General features: G+C 41.0%; 1 protein-coding gene across 1 annotated transcript in view; it reads right to left on the reverse strand.

The window, feature by feature from the left end:
* The window catches only part of ACAT1 (acetyl-CoA acetyltransferase 1), a 30,614-nt gene extending 15,895 nt beyond the window's left edge, over positions 1–14,719 (reverse strand). Inside the window, exons 1-5 of the mRNA XM_066247449.1 lie at positions 14,559–14,719; positions 6,555–6,602; positions 5,349–5,466; positions 4,972–5,067; positions 4,257–4,357 (exon numbers count right to left, since the gene is read on the reverse strand). Coding sequence (XP_066103546.1) covers positions 4,257–4,357; positions 4,972–5,067; positions 5,349–5,466; positions 6,555–6,602; positions 14,559–14,630 — 435 coding nt within the window. The 5' untranslated portion in view covers positions 14,631–14,719. The remainder of the gene's footprint in view (positions 1–4,256; positions 4,358–4,971; positions 5,068–5,348; positions 5,467–6,554; positions 6,603–14,558) is intronic.
* Between the last annotated feature and the right edge of the window lie 6,672 nt (positions 14,720–21,391).

Consider the following 21,391-nt stretch of genomic DNA (forward strand, 5'->3'; position numbering starts at 1 on the left):
CAACTAAAGGAATGAGAAAAAGAACAACAAAGTCCAAAGTGAGTAGAAAGAAAGGAAATAATAAAGACTAGAGCTGCCTGACTTGTGGTGGTGCAGTGAATAACACATCAACCTGAAATGCTCAGCTTACAGGTTTAAAACCCTGGGTTTGCCTAGTCAAGGCACATATGACAAGCAGTCAATGAACAACTGAGGTGAATCAACTATGCACTGATACCCCTCGAGTACTCCCCTCAGTAAAGTCATTAAATAAAATCTTATACAAGAAGAAACAGAAAATCTGAACAGACTGGTTAAAACTAATGCAAGTGAAGCAGTATAAAAAATCCAACAGAAGGCCCTGGCCGGTTGGCTCAGTGGTGGAGTGTCGGCCTGGCATGCAGAGGTCCCAGGTTCGATTCCTGGCCAGGGCACACAGGAGAGGCGCCCATCTGCTTCTCCACCCCTCCCCCTCTCCTTCCTCTCTGTCTCTCTCTTCCCCTCCCGTGGCCGAGGCTCCATTGGAGCAGAGATGGCCCAGGCGCTGGGGATGGCTCCTTGGCCTCTGCCCCAGGCGGTAGAGTGGCTCTGGTCGCGATGGAGCGACGCCCCAGAGGGGCAGAGCATCGCCTCCTGGTGGGCAGAGCATCGCCCCCTGGTGGGCGTGCCGGGTGGATCCCAGTCGGGCGCATGCGGGAGTCTGTCCGTCTGTCTCTCCCCATTTCTAGCTTCAGAAAAAAAAAAAAAATCCAACAAAAGCCCAGACCTGATGGCTACACAGGTAAATTTTACAAAACATTCAAAGAACTAATAGCTAACCTTCTCAAACTATTCCGAAGAATTCAAGAGAAGGAAGACTCCCAAGCTTATTTTAAGAGGCCAGCATTATCCTAATTCCAAAACCTGATCAAGACATTACAAAGAGCCTGACCTGTGGTGGCGCAGTGGATAAAGCATCTACCTGGAAATGCTGAGATCGCCGGTTCAAAAAAACCCTGGGCTTGCCTGGTCAAGGCACATATGGGAGTTGATGCTTCCAGCTCCTCCCCCCTCCTCTCTCTCTGTCTCTCTCTCCTCTCTCTCCCTCTGTTTCTCCTCTCTAATAATGAATAAATAATTAATTTAAAAAAGAAAAACCTTTTAAAGACATTACAAAGAAAATTATAGGCCAGTATCCCTCATGAATATAGATGCAAAAATTCTCAGCAAAATATTAGCAAACCAAATCCAGCAATACATTAAAAAGATCAAACACCATGACCTAGTGGGATTTATCCTGGGATGCAAGGTTGGAACAACATCTGTAAAACATTTAACATGATAACACCACATTAACAAAATGAAGGATAAAACTCACATGATCATATCAATAGATGCAGAAAAGGCTTTAGTTCTCTTACTTTTTCATTGAATTTATTGAGGTGACACTGGTTAAGAAAATTGTATAGGTTTCAGGTACACAATTCTAACACATCTTATATACACAATGTTAGAAAAAGCTTTTGAGAAATCCAGCACTCACTTATGATAAAAACTCTTAGCAAAGTGGGACTAGAGGGAACATACCTCAACATAATAAAGGCCATCTATTACAGACCCATAGCCAACATCATACTCAATGGGGAAAAACTAAAAGCATTTACCTTAAGATCAGGAAAAAGGGATATCCACTTTCACCATTCTTATTCAACATAGTACTAGAAGTCCTGGCCACAGTAATCAGACAAGAAGAAATGTAAAGCATCCAAATTGGAAAGGAAGAAGTAAAACTGTAATTATTTGCAAATATATATATATATGGTGGAACCCTAAAGATTCCACCAAAAACACGACCAGAACTGATAAATGAATTCAGTGAAGTAAAGGATACAAAAGAAATATCCAGAAATCAGGTGCATTTTTATACACCAGTAATGAACTATCAGAAAGGGAAACTAAGAAAACAATTCCATTTTCAATTGCATAAAAAAATAAAATAAAATACCTAGGTCCTGGCTGGGTAGCTCAGTTGGTTAGAGCATTGTCCCAAGATGCCAAGTTTGCAGGTTCAATCCCTGGTCAGGGTGCATATAAGAATTAGCCAATGAATGCATAAATGAGTGAAACAACAAATCAGTGTTTCTCTCTCTCAACCTCTCTCTCTCTTTCCTCTCTCTCTAAAATCAATAAATTTAAAGATAATAATATATAGAATACCTAGGGATAAAATTACTTGTAAAATTGTAAGACAATGAAGAAAGAAATTGAAAAAGATACAAGTGAAAGCTTACACCATGCTCATGGATAGGAAGAATTAACATCAGTAATATGTCTATACTATCCAAAACAATATATTGATTTAACTAAATTCCTATCAAAATACCAATGGCATACTTCACAGAACTAGAACAAATAATCCAAAAATTGATATGAAACCATAAAAGACCCCAAACAGCCACAGTAATCTTGTGAAAGAAGAACAAATTTGGAAATATCATGCTACCTGATATCAAATTATACTACAAGGCCAGACAAATCAAAACAGCATGATACTGGAATAAAAACAGACCAAAAAATGAATGGAACAGATTTGAGAGCCCAGAAATAAATTCATACATATATGATCAATTAATATTTGACAAAAGAGACGAGAGCAGACAACTGGGTAAACATGGTGTATTCAATAAATGGTGTTGGGAAAATTGGACAAATAGATGTAAAAACATGAAATTAGACCACCTTCTTAAACGATATAGAAGAATAAAAAAGTGGATTAAAGACTTATGTATAAGACTTGAAATCATAAAACTCCTAGAAGAAAATATAGGCAGTAAAATCTCAAACATTTCTCTTAGCATTATTTTTTGTTATGAAAAAATGCTAGGAAGACAAAAGAAAAACAAAGGTGAGTATATCAAAACTAAAATTTTTTGCACAGCAAAGGAAACCATTAACAAAATGAAAAAAAAACCACTGAGTGGAAGATACTTCCCAATGATACATGTGATAAGGAACTAATATCTAAAGTTTATAAAGAACCAATACAACTCAACACTAAGAAAAACCAAGTAATCCAATTTAAACATAGGGAGCCTGACCTGTGGTGGTACTGTGGGTACCTGGAACGCTGAGGTTGCTGGTTCAAGCTTGTATGTCTTCGCAAGCCCAGTCAGGGCATATACGAGAAGCAACAACGAGTTGATGCTTCCGGCTCCTCCCCCACTATCCTCACTTTTCTCTCTCCTCTCTCTAAAATCAGTAAACAAAATCTTTTAAAAAATAAAAATTTTTTAAAAATGGGGAACAAACCTGAATAGACTTTTCCCCATAGAGGACATACAGATGGCCAATAGACATATAAGAAGATGCTAAATGTCACTGATCGTCAGAGAAATGCAAATTAAAAGCACAATGAGATACCACCTCAGACCTAGTAATTCTGATGATAGTTAGAATGGCTATAATCAATAAATCCACAATCACAACTATTGGTAAGGATGTGGAGAAAAAGGAATCCTGTGCACTGTTCATGGGAATGATGAAAAATGGAACTGCCTATGACTAAGTGATTCCACTTCTGGGAATATATCTGAAGAAACTGAAAACACTAATTTGAAAGAACATATGCACTCCTATGTTTATTGCAGCATTATTTATAATAGCTAATATACAGAAACAACCGAAATGCCCATCAACAGATGGATATAAAAGCTGTGATACATAAATACAACGGAATATTACTCAGCCATAAAAAATAAAATCCTAAAAGCCCTGGCCGACTAGCTTAGTTGGTTATAGTATAGTACCAATAAGCCAAGGTAGCAGGTTTGATTCTTGGTCAGGGCACAATCAAGAATCAATCACCATGTGACTAGTAGTGGCACAGTGAATAGAGCATGACCTGGGACACTAAGGTTCCAGGTTCGAAACCCCAAGGTTGCCAGCTTGAACATGGGATTATCAGCATGATCCCAATGTTGCTGGCTTGAGCAAGGGTCACTGACTTGGCAGGAGCCCCCCAGTCAAGGCACATATGAGAAAGCAATCAATGAACAACTAAGGTGTCACAACTACAATTTGATGCTTCTCATCTCTCTCCCTTCCTGTTTCTCTCTCGCCAAAAAAAAAAAAAAAAGGGGGGAAGGCTGGAGATGAGCACATCCAGACATTCCTGAGTATCTGAAGCAACATAACAACTGTTCTTAGCACTTCTAAAACATGAATGTGCTTAGATTTCTGGTGTCTTTTAGGACTGTATATTATTTTAATTATAAAATAGAAAAGAAGGTGCTTCTCACCTGATGTCCACACATAAGATTCTGAGAGGCCATCATGACGGCTTTCATTCCTGAGGCACAAACTTTGTTTATAGTGGTACATGGAGTAGAAATCGGTAAGCCTAAATCAATATATAAAGGTCATATTTTGATAAACAAAGGTACTCTTCAAACAAAAGTATAGAATTAAAATCAGTAAAGTCTATTAAACTATAATCTGCAATATAGTCTTCCTGTGCTGTATCATGGTTCACTTTTCGTGGTTTCACCGTATCACAGATTTTTAAATTGTATACATCTAATTTTGTAGCTCGGATTTTTTGCTGTATTGCAGGATTTTGTGGCATATAGGTAATTTTATATATTTATTATCTGTATTTAGAAAGTGTTTAAGAGCACTGGAAGCATTTATAAGAGCATGGGAAAGGTTAATTAATGACTGTGGGAAAGGTTAATGACAGTGTGGCAAAGGTTTATAAAAGAGTGGGGAGGGTTTATAAAGCCTTAAAATATATATAAATAATAAAATAAATATAAGGTTGCTACTTCAAGAATTTTCACCTATTGGAAGGGATTCTGGAACCTAACCCCCATGATAGACAAGGAACCACTTCTGCCACACAAGTCTATAAATGTTAAATTACATTACGCATTTAACATTTTATTTAAGCTAAAATGGCCTCCACTGTGTCATGTCAAACACTGAAGTCTAAAAGCAAAAACGTATTCCTAGTACCTGCACCGAGTACTGCTTGCCTTGTAGGGGCTTGTCCTTCACCTCCTTGTAGAACGTTACCCATGTATGCTTCTTTCACCTCTTCTTTTGGTATCCCTTTAAAAAAAAATCAATAAGGTGTTTCTATATTTCATTCAATTTAATAATTAGTGATTACCTAGTAAGGTACATGACATGATATAGAAAGCAGGAATGGTTTCTTTTTATTGTCAGTTTTTGAGTTTCATTCCTAACTCTATAGTTAAGGACCTTTTTACAAGGGAATTCGGAAATGTTGGCATTTCTAATGTTACATATACCACATAGTAAATGCAAAATCAATATTTGTTCCATTGAATCACTGCCCCTTAATACAAAAAGCAAAAGCAACTACTGACCCGCCTTTTCGATGGCCCCCTGGATGGCAATGGAACCCAGCTTCGTGGCAGGCAGGGAGGAAAGACTGCCGAGAAACGATCCGATAGGTGTTCTTACAGCACTTGCTATAACCACTTCCTGTTAAGAGAGAGGATAATAAAAATTATACTTAAACATTTTACCCAAATCATCTTTTATTAAAAAAAACATAATTCGTGGATATTATCTAAGAAACAGACTGTTTATGAATAACTAATTACTCATCAAAGATTAAAATAATCTCAATATTTGAACAGTAGTAAAACTATCCATTTAATGCTGGTACCTCATGATTTAAGACCTAAGATTTAATAGAAAATCTAAGACAAACCTACTCTAATACAGGCATTGACCTTTCTCAGTTCTCCACATGAGGTTTGAAACCAGAACCTTAAATTTCAATTCTTTCTATCACTCAGTCAAAATTTAAGAAATGTTAACGTTATGCTTGTTAACTGCATAATAAGCAACCCTAACCAAAGGGCTTCCTTACTGACGGAAACTCTGGGCTAGGAATCAATACCTGTATGCTAGGCTACGTAAGGCCATACCACACCCATACCTGCAACAAAGCTAAAGCCATAATTTCCTAAATGATCAATAAGATAATATTAATATGAAATTAAGAAAAAAACAGACAAAAATGCTCTTAAATACTATAAAACTCTATTGTAACAATTCACTCCTTACTCTTGCCTTCCACATTCTCATTTTAAGTTCATCAATAAGAGAACTGTTCCCTTAGATTTTGGTAGAAGACTATTACTAAGTCATTTTGGGACTCTCTTAAAACAAAGAGAAGACTCCCTCAAAAAGTGCTAGCAGGTGATGGTCCTTCCTGTCTAACACCCACCCTGGTCCAGTCCCTTTCTTCCAGTATCTTTCACGTAGCCCCTGCAATGTGTCACATACAATGAAATGCAGATCTCGGAAGGGAAGAATACTGGCCAACTCCCAGAGAAGGTGGTTTTACAGCAGACAAAAAAGGAAGCAAAAATCATGCAGGGCACTAGATTAAAATTTTTTATAGTAAGTTGGGAGTATTTCAGTAATTTGCTATTTCTAACCATTGCATCAACCCAAGCTGACCCTCTCAAATAAAAAAAGAATCATAAAAATATACATTTTTTATTAAATACATTTCCTTTAAATTTTCATTTTAAAGCACAATTTAAATTTACACTTACATTCAAAGTGGGTTTTGATACATAACTTCGTTCCACATATCTTACTTCCTGTAATATAAATATTTATAGTTATAATATAGAAATATTAATGTATGTATGTCACTTTATACTTCTCAGTAATAAAATTATAGTGATTTCTATGCTTTATATTTTTATTTCCAAATTTTCTTGATTTTTTTAGAGAGAGAGATAAAGGCAGGGGGGAAGAGGAGGAAACATCAACTCATAGTTGCTTATCGCATGTGCCTTGACTGGGGCTTTGAACAGGTAACCTCAGCATTCCAGGTCAATGCTTCATCCACTTTGTCACCACAGGTCAGGCAAAAATTTATATTTAGCATATACAAATATTGATCAACTTACGACCTATGCAACTTACGACCATTCGACTTTACGACCACAATCGCTAGCCACAACTGCTCCCCCAGCTGGGTGTACAACAGTGCGGACCAGCTTCCAGCAGCACTACCATCTCCATGTGCACCATTTCAACTGTTATCCCAGACTCAGGTACAGCAATTTGTGTTTTGTGTCTTGGATATTTTTCATCAAACCCCTCCCAAGATGTCTACCAAGAGGAAATTGTCTTTGCAAATATTAAACCAGTTGTACTGGTAATACAGTGTTTTACTTAAACCTGATGAATGTAAAAATAAGAAACAAAATGGTGTAGAGATGATACAAATGGCATAAAATGAACAAAGAAAATAATGATACATAACAATAATGAAAGAAAATTATGATAAAATATGACTTAAAGATTTTTATAACATCATTTCACAGTACTGTACATATAGCCAACTCAACTTATGACCAAATCATGTTACGACCGGTCTGTCAGAACCAATCGTGGTCATAAGTTGAGCACTAGCTGTATTAGTGTTACACTGAAAAAAAAACACAAAACTTTGTAATATACCCCTACGATTAATTGTTCATTGGAAATATATGTTTATCTTAAAATTGTTAATACAGTCATCCCTCGCCATATCACAGTTCACTTTTCACGGCCTCCCTGCATCACGGATTTTTAAATTGTAAATATGTAATTTTGTATTGCGGGTTTTTCACTATATCGCAGGATTTTGCGGTATACATGTATTTTTATATATTTATTATTTTAATTATTTTTGTGGCAAAATAAGCATTTTCTAGCCTAAAAAATTTGAAAACAATATAAAAATATAAAATATATTAATTAAAACATATTAAAAAAGAATATTAAATCTAAATAAAATATGTAGCATACAGCAGATTAGTAGACAAAGACTCGCATATTTGGAAACCACAGCTACGATGACTTCCGCTTGAGCTAGTTTGCCCACATGAGATCGTTCATGGCATACTATTGGCTGATGGATGCGAGGCAACCAACCAGAGGTACCTTCATAAGTACTGCACAACTAATTCATCATCATCATCATCATCATCATCATCATCATCATCATTCAAGTTATAATAGTATATTCACTGGTAAGTGCCCATATAGAATATTATATGTTGTTAAAGTTACATAGGTTTAAGAGTATAGAAAGTGTTTAAGAGCACAGAACTGTTTATAGAGTGTGGGAAAGGTTTATAAGAGTGTGGGGAGGGTTGCTTGACCCGTGGTGGCGCAGTGGGTAAAGTGTTGACCTGGAATGCTGAGGTCGCTGGGTTTGCCTGGTCAAGGCACATATGGGAGTTGATGTTTTCTGCTCCTACCCCCTTCTCTCTCTCTCTCTCTCTCTCTCTCTTTCTCTCTCTCTTTCTCTCTCTCTCTCCTCTCTCTAAAATGAATAAATAAAAATATTAAAAAAAAGAGTGTCGGGAAGGTTTATAAAGCCTTAGAATATATATAAATAATAAAATAAATATAAGGTCGCTACTCAGATTTTCGCCTATCACAGTGGGTTCTGGAACCTAACTCTCGCGATAGATGAGGGACCACTGTATAGCTTTAAGTTAAATCTTTAAGTTCTAAATTAAGTTATTTTAAAGTACTACAAAAAAATATCCTCATTGCTTAAAAAGATATTTAAGCCTGACCAGGCAGTTGCACAGTGCATAGAGCATTCATTGGACTGGGACGGAGAGGACCCAGGTTTGAAATTCAGAGCTTGGGTGTGGGCTTATCTGGTTTGAGCAAGGTTCACCAGCTTGAGCCCAAGGTCACTGGCTTGAGCAAGGGGTCACTAGGTCTGCTGTAGCCCCCAGGTCAAGGCACATATGAGAAAGCAATCAATGAACAAGTAAGGTGCCGCAATGAATAATTGATGCTTCTCATCTCTCTCCCTTCCTGTCTGTCTGTCCCTGTCCCTGTCTCTGTCACACACACACACACACACACACACACACACACACACAAGATATATAAGTAAATCTTGCTATTTCTCCACACTCACTCCTAACAAATATCTCTGGACTATGTTTTTTTTGTTGTTTGTTTTTTTGTATTGTTTTGAAGTTGGAAATGGGGAGGCAGTCAGACAGACTCTCGCATGAGCCTGACCGGGATCCACCTGGCATGCCCACCAGGGGGCGATGCTCTGTTGTGACCAGAGCCATTCTAGCGCCTGAGGCAGAGGCCATGGAGCCATCCTCAGCTCCCGGGCAACTTTGCTCCAATGGAGCCTTGGCTGCAGAAGGGGAAGAGAGAGACAGAGAGGAAGGAGAGGGGGAGGGGTGGAGAAGCAGATGGGCACTTCTCCTGTGTGCCCTGGCCGGGAATCGAACCTGGGACTCCTGCATGCCAGGCCGACGCTCTACCACTGAGCCAACCAGACAGGGCCTATCTCTGGACTATGAGAGGCATGCACACCTCACATAAATATGGTCTGTATTACGAGATAAATTCTTTTTTAAGAAAGAAAAGAGCCCTGGCAAGATAGCTCAGTTGGTTAGAGCACTATCCAAAGCTCAGAGGTGGCCAGTTCGATTCCTGGTCAGGGCACATACAGGAATGTTTCTGTCTCTCTCTCTCTCTCTTTCTCTCTCTGTTCTCTCTCACTGAAATCAATAAATAAAAATTTAGAAAAAATAAAGAAAGAAAAGAGTAAATATCTTGGCCCTACATATCAGCTTTTCCCATACTGTTCTTAGGAACAAATGCCAATGCAAACAAATTCTAAAGTACAGTTCATAGTTCAGAGACCTAATTAATCTGAAATGGGACGATCTACAGGACAAAAAATGAAGAAAATATTTTTCCCTCTAAGGTCAGAAAGCATAACTATTAGAACATGACAACTTATATTTAGAACCTAATTTTGTTGATAGTATATCCAAACATATCTCACAAAGTAATAAAACAAGTCTATAAATATTTTAAAACTTTAATCTGACCTGAAAACTTAGCTTTTCAAAGGTTAAACAAGCTTTGTCCTGACTCAGTGCAAATAATAAACTAAAACACAGACAAAAAGCAAATATATTTGACAAGTAGTGGTCATAAGAAGAGATAACCAGCCCTAGCTAGGTCACTCGGTAGATAAAGCATTGTCCTGGCACACCGAGGTTGCAGGTTTCACCCCTGGTCAGGGCACATATGAGAAGCAACCAGTGAATGCTCAACTAAATGGCATAACTAAGTGGAACAAGGAGTTGATGCTTCTTTTCTCTCATTCTCTTTCCCTTCTCTCTCTCTCTCCCTCCCTCCCTCTCAAAATCAATGGGGAAAAAATGAAAATAAAAGTTTTTAAACAAGAAAAGAATATCCAGAAAATATCACCCCAAAATTGATTTTTATAAAGTGTTTACGTGAGAATAGATATATGAAATGGTAGCTTAAAGAGAGAATGTTTTGGTAGGTGGTGGAGGAACAGAATTTAACTTAAGATTATCTTTTATCCAATGTTAATATGATAGAAAAATCTCTTTTATGTAGAAAGGTCAAATAAACAACTATAGTATAATAAATAACCTAATGTAGTTTTGATTTCATCAAACACATAATATTCAATGGAGTCCCTATTCTGAAAAGATGCCTTTACAGTCTTCGTGAGGGAGACATGACTATCACACATAATACTATTCATATCCTTCACTTGCTCGATAAACATGTTGAGCTCACTTACTTTGCAGAGGCATTATGGTGAATTTGAGATCTGTAAAATACGGTCCCTGTACTCAAGCAGCATTATAATGCTACAGAGGAGAAATGTTAAAGCCACGTGACCGAGACAAGCGTCAAGAGTGAGTCTTAGACCAGGGATCCCCAAACTACGGCCCGTGGGCCGCATGCGGCCCCTTGAGGCCATTTATCCGGCCCCCCCGCTGCACTTCCGGAAGGGGCACCTCTTTCATTGGTGGTCAGTGAGAAGAGCACATTGACCATCTCATTAGCCAAAAGCAGGCCCATAGTTCCCATTGAAATACTGGTCAGTTTGTTGATTTAAATTTACTTGTTCGTTATTTTAAATATTGTATTTGTTCCCATTTTGTTTTTTTTACTTTAAAATAAGATATGTGCAGTGTGCATAGGGATTTGTTTATAGTTTTTTTTATAGTCCAGCCCTCCAACAGTCTGAGGGATAGTGAACTGGCCCCCTGTGTAAAAAGTTTGGGGACCCCTGTGGATGTAACAGAGGGAACCTGGTCATTTTTTAAAAATAAAATATCGTGCAGACTGGTACCAAATGGCCCATGGATCGGTACTGGTCCACGGCCCAGGGGTTGGGGACCACTGCTCTAACCAACTGAGAACCTGGCCAGGTCCCAATGAACTTTCACCTTATTTCTTAGTTCCCTGTATACTATAAGTTCTCCAACAAGTTACATACAATTTGTCTCCTTGTCCTCACCTCCTGTTTACTGTTTAACCCCCTCCAATGTGGCTTTTCTCTCTACTACTGTTGGCTTTGAGCACTGTCTAGCAAAAACTAAACTTACCTCTTGGCAACAATGGGCTCATTTTTCTCCTTTGGAAAATATGCACAGTAGTTAAGAGCCAGGGCTTACCTTGTTTGTTTGTTTTTAAATGCCCTCCCTACATTATTGTGAGAATGAAATGTGGTATGTGTAAAACACTACGCAAACCCTCTCTTTTCTTGGCTTCTATTTGAACACAATCTTGAGGTTCCCCTCAGCCCTTGCTGGTTATTTTTCTGTTGCCTTTGCTGTCTCATCCTCTACCTCCCCACCTCTTAGTCCTGGAATGTCCCAGGGCTTTGTACTATGCTCGTTAATTTTCTTTTTTTCTTTTAGAGAGAGAGAGAGAGAGAGAGAGAGAGTAGGGGGGAGGAGCAGGAAGCATTAACTCCCATATGTGCCTTGACCAGGCAAGCCCAAGGTTTTGAACCGGCGACCTCAGTGTTTCAGGTCGATGCTTTATCCCACTGCACCACCACAGGTCAGGCCTAGGCCTGTTAATTTTCTAACTTCACTGTCTCCTTAATCACATCTAATCCCATGGCTTTAAACAGCATTTATGTCCTGACGAGTTCCAAACTCCTATCTCCTGCCTTGACCTCTGAATTTCCGACCTAGGAAACTAGTTTCTTCCCAGTACTTCCCACCTCAGGACACCACAGCACAATTTACTCAGGTGCTCATGCCAAAACCTAAGGCCTCCCCCTACATCTTTCTTTAAAACCTAAATACTCTCACAGACATTGTCAATACTGTGTCCAAAACACACCTAATTCTTCCCCTTTGCTCCGCCTGCACTGCTGCCAACTAGTGCCAGCCAGCCCTCCTGCTCCTGTAACAGCCTTCCAGCTCATTTCCTTCTTCCCTTGACTTCCTTTTCCAGTCTATCCAGTTTTAAAAATGCAAATTGGATCACATTACTCCCAAATGAAATCCCTTCATGGCTTTCCACTGCCCTTGGAGTAATATCCAAACTGTTCCCCTTATCCCTAAGAACTTGCATGGTCTGGCTCCTTACTTTCTTCCTACACTTTCCCTCTTGCTCTGTGCCAGCCACACAGACCTGCTCCTTGCTCTGCACCCTGTCCCACCTCAGGATCTCTACAGTGAGCATGCCTCTGCTGTTCAGAGTCTTTCCCTAACCCCTTATGGCTGGTTCATGTTCATTCTTCAAGTCTCAGTTCAAAGGACACATCCCCTGGGGGGTTCTCCCTAGCTACTCTTAGGCCGGCCGCCTCCGTTATTTCAACACGTTTACTTTCTTCAAAGCCCTTCTCACACTGTGTCAACTTTCTTTCTCAACATAATGCAAGCTTCCTGACAGCACGGCTCTCATTCACTGCAACAGCCCTGCCACTTGGCACTATCTAGGCCCGATAATTATTAAATACCTCAGGCATGAATGACAAAAATATAGGAGGGTCAGGACAATAAACATCGTGTGTAATAAATGAGCAGAATAAGCATATCAAGTTAAGTTTTCTCTGCACAGGATAATCTTTTTTTTAAGTGACCCAGACAGACAGACAGGAAGGGAAAGGTGTTGAGAAGCATCAATGCATAGTTGCCTCACTTTAGTTGTTCATTGATCCCTTCTCATATGTACCGTATTTCCCCATGTATAAGACACACCTTTCCCCAAAAAATTTGGGGTCTAAAAACTGGGTACGTCTTATACAGTGGCTGTGGCATTTCAAACACCATAAGGACGAGACAATATAAGACAGGATTCGTCATCAGACACAGATGAGGACAAGCTAATGGATGGGAGTTTTGACAGTGACAAGTTGTATGAATCTTATGGTGAATAAAACTTGAGTTCAATAACTTTATGTAACACATTATTTTTCAAATTTCGGGCCCCCAAATTAAGGTACATCTTAGACATGGAGTGTCTTATACATGGGGAAATACGGTACCTTGAGGGGGGGGGGGCTCCAGCCAAGCCAGTGACCATGGGCTAAAGGAGCAACCTTTGGACTCAAGCCAGTGACCATGCGATCATGTCTATGATCCCACACTCAGGCTGGTGAACCTGCACTCACACTGGTGAGCCTGTGCTCAAGACAGCGACCTTGGGGTTTCAAAGTTGGGACCTCAGTGTTCCAGGTCAATGGTCTATCCACTGTGTACCACCACCGGTTGGGTTAAAGATTTTATTTGTTGATTTTAAAGAGGGAGAAGTGGGGGTAACGAGAAATATCAACTCATAGTTGCTTCATTATAGTTGTTCATTGATTGCTTGCCATATGTGCTCTGACTGGGCAAGCCCAGAGTTTCCAACCTGGGCCCTCCGCGTCCCAGTCCAACGCTCCATTCACTGTGCAACGCGCATCTACTAGTCCCCAGGCTGTGCGCGTGGCCGGCCTTGCAGGGCTTTCTGGACGTGGGTACCAGGGAGGGGCCCAGTTCCGACTCGGTCCGCCTCGGGGCGTAGGCAGCACCGGGCCAAGGCGGGGAAATGGCAACCCAGTCCTGCGTTCCAGCCCCTCTCACCTTCATCTGGTCAGGCAGTGATACAACTGTTTACATAACATTTACATTGTGTTAGGTATTATAAGTACTGTACTCTAGAGATGACAAGTACAGGAGGAGGATTGCAGTTATATGGAAATGCTATGTCATTTTATATACGGGACTTGAGCAACAGAGGTCCTGGAACCAACGCCTCCACCCCCTTCCCCCACCAAGGGAAAACCGTATAATTTACTTTGTGTTTTATGAGTAGCCATTTATTTTCCCTGATAAGCTGTAAGTTACCCAGAGGAGATACATCTTTTTATTATCACATACTGCCTAACATCTGGTAAGCCCAATGCTCTCTTGGTAATGACACAGGCTTTTTTTTTTTTAAGTTCAGAAACGGTTTAATGGGCCTTGGGACCGTCAGGCAAGGCTAGAGTCCCATCTTTCCCTCTGTAAAATGTATCCCCTTCAACACAACAGTAAACAATTACTACAGATACAGAGGAAATCCTGGGAACAAACGCGCATCTACTAGTCCCCAGGCTGTGCGCGTGGCCGGCCTTGCAGAGCTTTCTGGACGTGGGTACCAGGGAGGGGCCCAGTTCCGACTCGGTCCGCCTCGGGGCCGTAGGCAGCACCCGGCCAAGGCGGGGAAATGGCAACCCAGTCCTGCGTTCCAGCCCCTCTCACCTTCATCTGCCTCCGAAGCAGGGGGCTGCGCCCGCGGGCGCCGCTGCGCAAAAGGGCCGCCAGCACAGCCATGGTCACCAGGCACAGAACACCGACTTCAAGGGCACGGCGGGGGCGCGCCTGCAGCTGGCCACCCCCACCGCGACCTCACCCTCCTCAAGACCCGGCCCAGCGCCAAAGGAGGCTTTGTCCAATGGCAGCCTCCGACCGCGTTGGCGCGCCGCTATTGGCCAGGGGGGCGCGGGGCGGAGCCGGGCTTCCCCCAGCCCTGACTCCTGCTCCCTGCTTAGGCCTGGTTGACAAATAATCCGCGATGCTTTAAGGAGCCAGCGGCTAAACCCGCAAACAGTTGCCATGCTGTTAGGTCTGGGCTCTACCACTTTGTTTTGGTTTCTTTTTTGACAGTCCGTATATTAAAGCTGGGGGCAATGAAACAAGGATGACCTTAAGATAGAAGAAGCAACAGGAGAGAGCCGTGGTGGGGCTGCTTTGGCTTCCTAGAGACGCTATAGAAGAGAAGAAGTAAGCCTGGGGGGTGCTCACTGAAAAGTCAGGTTCAGGGGCTAGCCGTACAGCCGCCGCTGTCTCTCGTTCCCCTGGTTGCAAGTCTCAAGACCTTTAACACTTGAGAAAACTCATGAGAAAGAAGGAATAAGAAAAGCTTAGACACCCTCTAGAGGGTGTCGCCCCCATCCCCCACACCACTCTTGACCTTCCAAAGTCAGCAGTTTAAGTGTAACCTGAGCCTTTTCCTTTCATTGAGCGTGTTCTCTAATTTAACCTATAAGGTACAAAGGAAATAAATGAAAAATAGTTTTAATTCAGTTAGCTTTTTAAAAATGTTTTTATTTTGAAGTTGAATTTAATGGGGTGACCTTGATCAATGAGTACATAGATTTCCAATGAACATCTCTATAGCATTTGAACTGCTGATTGCATTGTGCCCATCACCCAAAGACAAACCATTTTCACTCACTGTATATTTGCCTCAGCTTTTTTTTTAATTGACTGATTTTAGAGTGAAGGGGGGGGGGAGAAAGAGAGAGAGAAGCATTCATTTGTTGTTCCACTTAGTTGTGCATTCACTGGTCGCTTCCGTCTTCTGTCCGTGCCAAGGGGTGTTGAACCTGCAACCTTGGTGACTCCGGAGTCAGACACTGCTCTAACCAACTGAGCAAACTGGTCAGGGCCAATTAGCTTTTAATATGTGCTGAGATAATTTGGCAATTGTTCTTCAGTAGAAGGAGGAAGATGAGAAATAGAATACATATTAACAGCTAATTTTAATGAACAATTAGTAAGGATTAATATTTGTAAAGCCAGTAGCCATGGCCACCATCACAGCCACCTGGCCAGTGCAGGTTCGCATTAGATTCGGACAGACGGTAATGAAACAACGGAGCCAAAAACTGGTGGGCCATTATCTTTAATCCAAGCTTGCACCCAGCGGGTAAGTAAAAACACACACTGGGCTCCAAAACCCATTCATTCAGTGCTCACAAAGCCACTGACTTATCCGAGTTTCCTAGGATCAAAGGTATCTACCTCACTAGCCTTATTCACCTCTGTTTCCCATCTCCTTCTCTCTGTACAAACTATACAAACTGGTTTTCCTTCAGCACCCCGCCATCTTGGCTACTTCTCCTCTCCTCCACGTGGCCTTTCTCTGCTCTCCTCTAGCATGGGCTCCTCCTAGAATGTAATCACTCTTCCCCTGGAACAATGTGATCTTTCTTCCTTTTAAAACCTTTTGGCTTGAAAGCCCACCCCCAACACATATTAACATAATCATGCCCATCCCAAGCAAGAAAGGCAACTAATATTATCACCTGGGAGATGGGCTTCCATGTGGGCAGCACCATCTTTAACAAAGTAAGCATAATATATTTTATCTGCCCAATAATATTCACAAAATCTTCATGAATTAGATTATCTACCCCTTAACTAATAAGATGTGGGAGAGGAAGGAACTCTCTCACTGATCCAATATACACATGAGACAGTTTAACAAGAGAAAATAACTGAATTTAAGACACATGTGGCCCTGGCTGCTTGGCTCAGCAGTAGAGCATTGGCCCAGTGTGTGGAAGTCCAGGGTATGATTCCTGGTCAGGGCACATAGGAGAAGTGACTGTCTGCTTCTCCACTCCTCCCCTTTCTTTCTTCTCCTCCCATAGCCATGGCTGTATGGTTTGAGCAAGTTGGCCCTGGGTGCTGAGGATGGCTCCATGGCCTCACTTCAGGTGCTGAAATAGCTTGGTTGCTCGCCTGCAGGTGGACAGAGCATCACTCCCTAGTGAACTTGCCAGGTGGATCCCAGTAAGTGTGCAGGCAGGAGTCTGTCTCCCAGCTATCACTTAAGAAAAAGAAAGAAAAAAGACAGAAGTATGAGAAGCCCACATACATGAGAGAGACACCCCTGCCTCATGCATTAGATCAGGGGTAGTCAACCTTTTTATACCTACCACCCACCCACTTTTGTATCTCTGTTAGTAGTAAAATTTTCTAACCACCCACCAGTTCCACAGTAATGGTGATTTATAAAGTAGGGAAGTAACTTTACTTTATAAAATTTATAAAGCAGAGTTACAGCAAGTTAAAGCATATAATAATAATTACTTACCAAGTACTTTATATTGGATTTTCGCTAAGTTTGGCAGAATAAATCTTTTTTTTTCAGAATAAATCTTTATTAAACAACTTACTATAGTTAAATCTATCTTTTTATTTATACTTTGGATGCTCCGCTACCGCCCACCATGAAAGCTGGAACGCCCACTACTGGGCGGTAGGGACCAGATTGACTACCACTGCACTAGAGGTTTAAGACAGAAAGGGAACATGAGTATATAAGACCTCCTAAGCTACCATTAAGTAAGGTGTCTTGGGGGCTTCAAAGACTCATTGAAGAATAATTAGAGCAGATCAGTGGCGGGATTCAAATAATTTAACCGGTTCTCTGCTCTAATGACTGTTTTAAGTATTTAAAAATGATATACCAAGGCCTGACCTGTGGTGGTGCAGTGGTTAGAGTGGACCTGGAACACTGAGATTGCCAGTTCAAAACCTCAGGCTTGCCTGGTCAAAGCACATGTGGGAATTGATGCTTCCTGCTCCTCCTCCCCCTCTAAAAATGAATAAATAAAATCTAAAAAATAAAAAAACAATTAGGTATTTGTTTGCAGAACTGGTACATACCAGCTAAATCCTATCACTGCCCTGGAATAAAGGACATCAAACTTGTTACTAAACTGCTTTATTACTTCACACCATGTATCTGAGTGAGAAAACGATTACAAGAGGAAGATATATAAACATAGTAGACAGTTTTCCTAAAAATAACAAAAATATGCAAAAGAAGGTATCTTAGGAAGTTCTCAATGAGTGTAAGATAGAAGTCCTACTTGTCCAGAGAATGTGGTTTCATCCACAGTGGTTCCCAAGTCTATGGTTTTTTGTTGTTGTTTTTAGTGAGAGACAGAGACAGAGAGGCAGAGAGAGGGACAGATAGAGACAGACATGAAAAGAGAGAGAGATGAGAAGCATCAATTCTTCACTGCAGCCTCTTAGTTGTTCATTGATTGCTTTTTCTTATGTGCCTTGACTGGGGCAGAGGGGGGAGCGGGGGGGGGGGTGTCGGTTACAGCTGAGCCAATGACCCCGTGCTCCAGCTGGTGAGTGCTCAAGCTGGATGAGCCCATGCTCAAGACAGTGATCTCGGGTTTCTAACCTGGGTCCTCTGTGTCCCAGGCCAACACTCATTACACTGTGCCACCGCCTCATCGATCTCAAACCTATGATTTCAATTTTACAATTAGTGGGCCCCTAATTGAGCAAGGAACTACACTAGAAAAGTGTGAGAAATTTTTAAATGATGAAAATACTTTCTCTGCTTTTAAGTTGTTGGAGTGATCCCTCAGCCACAGGCTAAAGGGAATGATCCATTTCCCATCTGATGTCTCGCACCCTAGACACTGTGGTACAGGCTCAATTAAAAGAAAAAATGGAGATAGGTCAGTGGCCTAGAAATGCCAGATTTAAAACAAATATACTCTTACTGACTACACTTGCATTTAGTCTACTTCAAAATGTAGGCCAACAAGCAACCCAGCAGCGAGTCCTTACCTTCCGCAGATGGTGTAAGTGTACTATAAAATGCTTTCTCATTCCATGAACACAGCAGAAGGTAAACAAAGGTCAGATTCTAGAGATGATACAGAAGTGGAATCACAATGTGCAGAGGGGAGCAATAGAGATTACATCGAAGTTACTAACCTGGGAGGCAGATAGCTATTAAGTGGAGCATATTTGACAGGCAATGAGATGTCCAAGAACTTGCTGGAAACATTATGATCTCAGAAGGAAAAGCTGGGTTGGAGACAGTCTGGAGCAGGGGTTCCCAAACTACGCTGGGAGGCCACATGAGGCCCCCTGAGGCCATTTATCCGGCCCCGCCACACTTCCCGAAGGGGCACCTCTTTTATTGGTGGTCAGTGAGAGGAGCACTGTATGTGGCGGAGCCGCAAAGCGTGTCGTATTACTTGTTACGGCTAGCAGTGACAAATATGGAACTGGACATTGACCATCTCATTAGCCAAAAGCAGGCCCATAGTTCCCATTGAAATACTGGTCAGTTTGTTGATTTAAATTTACTTGTTCTTTATTTTAAATATTGTATTTGTTCCCATTTTTTTTACTTTAAAATATGTGCAGTGTGCATAGGGATTTGTTCATAGTTTTATTTTTATAGTCCAGCCCTCCAACGGTCTTTGGGACAGTGAACTGGCCCATGTAAAAAGTCTGGGGACCCCTGGTCTGGAGCATCAACATGCAGATGTGGATGAAGCCAGAAAGTAGACAAAATTGCCCAGGAAGAGCATGTAGCTTAGCAACAGCGGAGAACCAAGATGAAATCCTGAGGTGTGCAGGCAGAAAGAACCAAACAATGAGACAGAAAGCTGAGAGAGAGAGAGAGAGAGAGAGAGAGAGAGAAAGAAAAGTATGAGATCAGATGTTTAGCAAAGAATACAAGAAAGAGGAAAATAAGATCAGAGCATTATCAGGGTAGAAGAAGGAATATTTTTAAAGAGATAGTGGATACTTGAATATGTTTGTAAGCCAGTCGTTCTCAAACTTCAGTGTGCATCAGGGTCATCTGGAGGATTTATTAAAACTGAGTGCTGGGCCCCACCTGAAGAGTTCTGAATCAGTAGGTCTGGGTTGGGGCTCAAGAACTAGCATTTCAAAAATGTTCTCAAGTAATGATAATGCTGCTGGTTTGTAGACCAAAACTTTCTGCGTAGGTTATGGAGGAAATAACCAAAGAAGGATGTTTGAAAGATATCAAAATTGTAGATATTTTTAGAGCAAGACATAGGAGGCAGAAGGGATTCAGTGAAGAGGTAAAATAGTTGGCCTTGAGTGAGAGGTATCTCCTTCCTCCAAGACAGGGAGCCAGATGAAGATGAGCACTGTTAAAAGTTTAGCGGTGGAGAGAAGGCAAGTTAGGAAAGTTCATGCCAAAGGCCTTGTTTTCTCAAAGCAAAGTCTTCTGCTGAGAATGGAGAGGGTAATGTAGATAGGGGGAGATATTACACATTCAAGCCACAGGAAAAGAACCTTGTAAGGTATTCCCAAGTCCTATACTTTCCTTTAGGCAGGGTAATTACGGTCTTTTACAAGGAGTGTTAATTTTCAAACCTGGCTCATCGAAAAGTTGGCTCCTTCTTCAAACTTCACCTTCCTGGTTTCCATTGCTAACATTCAACCATCAACCACCGTTGAGGAGACATCTTAAGTAGTATTAGTCTGCTTGAGTAACCACAATACAGTAAAAAAACACACTGCATTTATCATAAAATGAAAATGGCAAAACACCCAGGGAATTCTCCTGTCATTTAGATAAACACCCAAAAATAAAGTTTAGATCAGAATTTGTGATATTAGGATTAGCAATCCACAGAGCAAACTGCTACTCTTTTCTTACTCTAAAAGTTTCGCCTGACCAGGTGGTGGCACAGTGGATAGAGCGTCAGACTGGGATGCAGAAGATCCAGGTTTGAAGCCCCAAGGTCCCTGGTCAAGCTGGTGAGCATGGGAACACAGACATGATCCGATTATCGCTGGCTTGAGCAAGGGGTCACTCTGCTCTGCTGTAGCCGCCTGGTCCAGGCACATATTAGAAAGCAATTAATGAACAAAGGTGCCACAATGAAGAATTGATGCTTCTCATCTCTCTCCCTTCCTGCCTGTCTGTCCCTCTCTCTATCACACAAATAAATTAACTTTGGGTGTTGGAACACTTAAAATGTATACACATTATATCTTTTATATCCACGTCTTTCTTGAATCAGATGCTCATAAAAGTCTGAAATTTCTCAACAGTTTAAGACTCTTGCTTCAGATTGTCCATTGGTCAAAATAGTGACATACAAGGTCTGGATATGAGCTTAGAATAAATAAATACAAAATAAAGTTTCCCCACTTAAAATATTGAACTCTATTCTGCCCACAAGCACACATTCTCTCATTCATTTGATTGATATCTGTCCTACTGTGTATGTGCCGAACAAGTTTCTCTTTTCATTAAGGTTTTAGCAGGACTGGATACAAACTTTGACATTTTGGGGATTCTGAGAAAAACACAAATTACAAATACAAAATTCCTAAGGCCCTTCCCAGGACCATGGAGGGGGCTTGTGCAAGTAAAAGGCCCAGAAGCTTAAACTTAATGATTAATCTAGGTTTTGATGAATCTTATACTGAGACCATACTTTTCTGTCTTCACTTAAAGTCAACTCCTCTCCCTTTACACAAATCCAGTTAAAGTCCAA

This window comes from Saccopteryx bilineata, chromosome 1 (assembly GCF_036850765.1).
Source record: "Saccopteryx bilineata isolate mSacBil1 chromosome 1, mSacBil1_pri_phased_curated, whole genome shotgun sequence".
NCBI lineage: Eukaryota > Metazoa > Chordata > Mammalia > Chiroptera > Emballonuridae > Saccopteryx > Saccopteryx bilineata.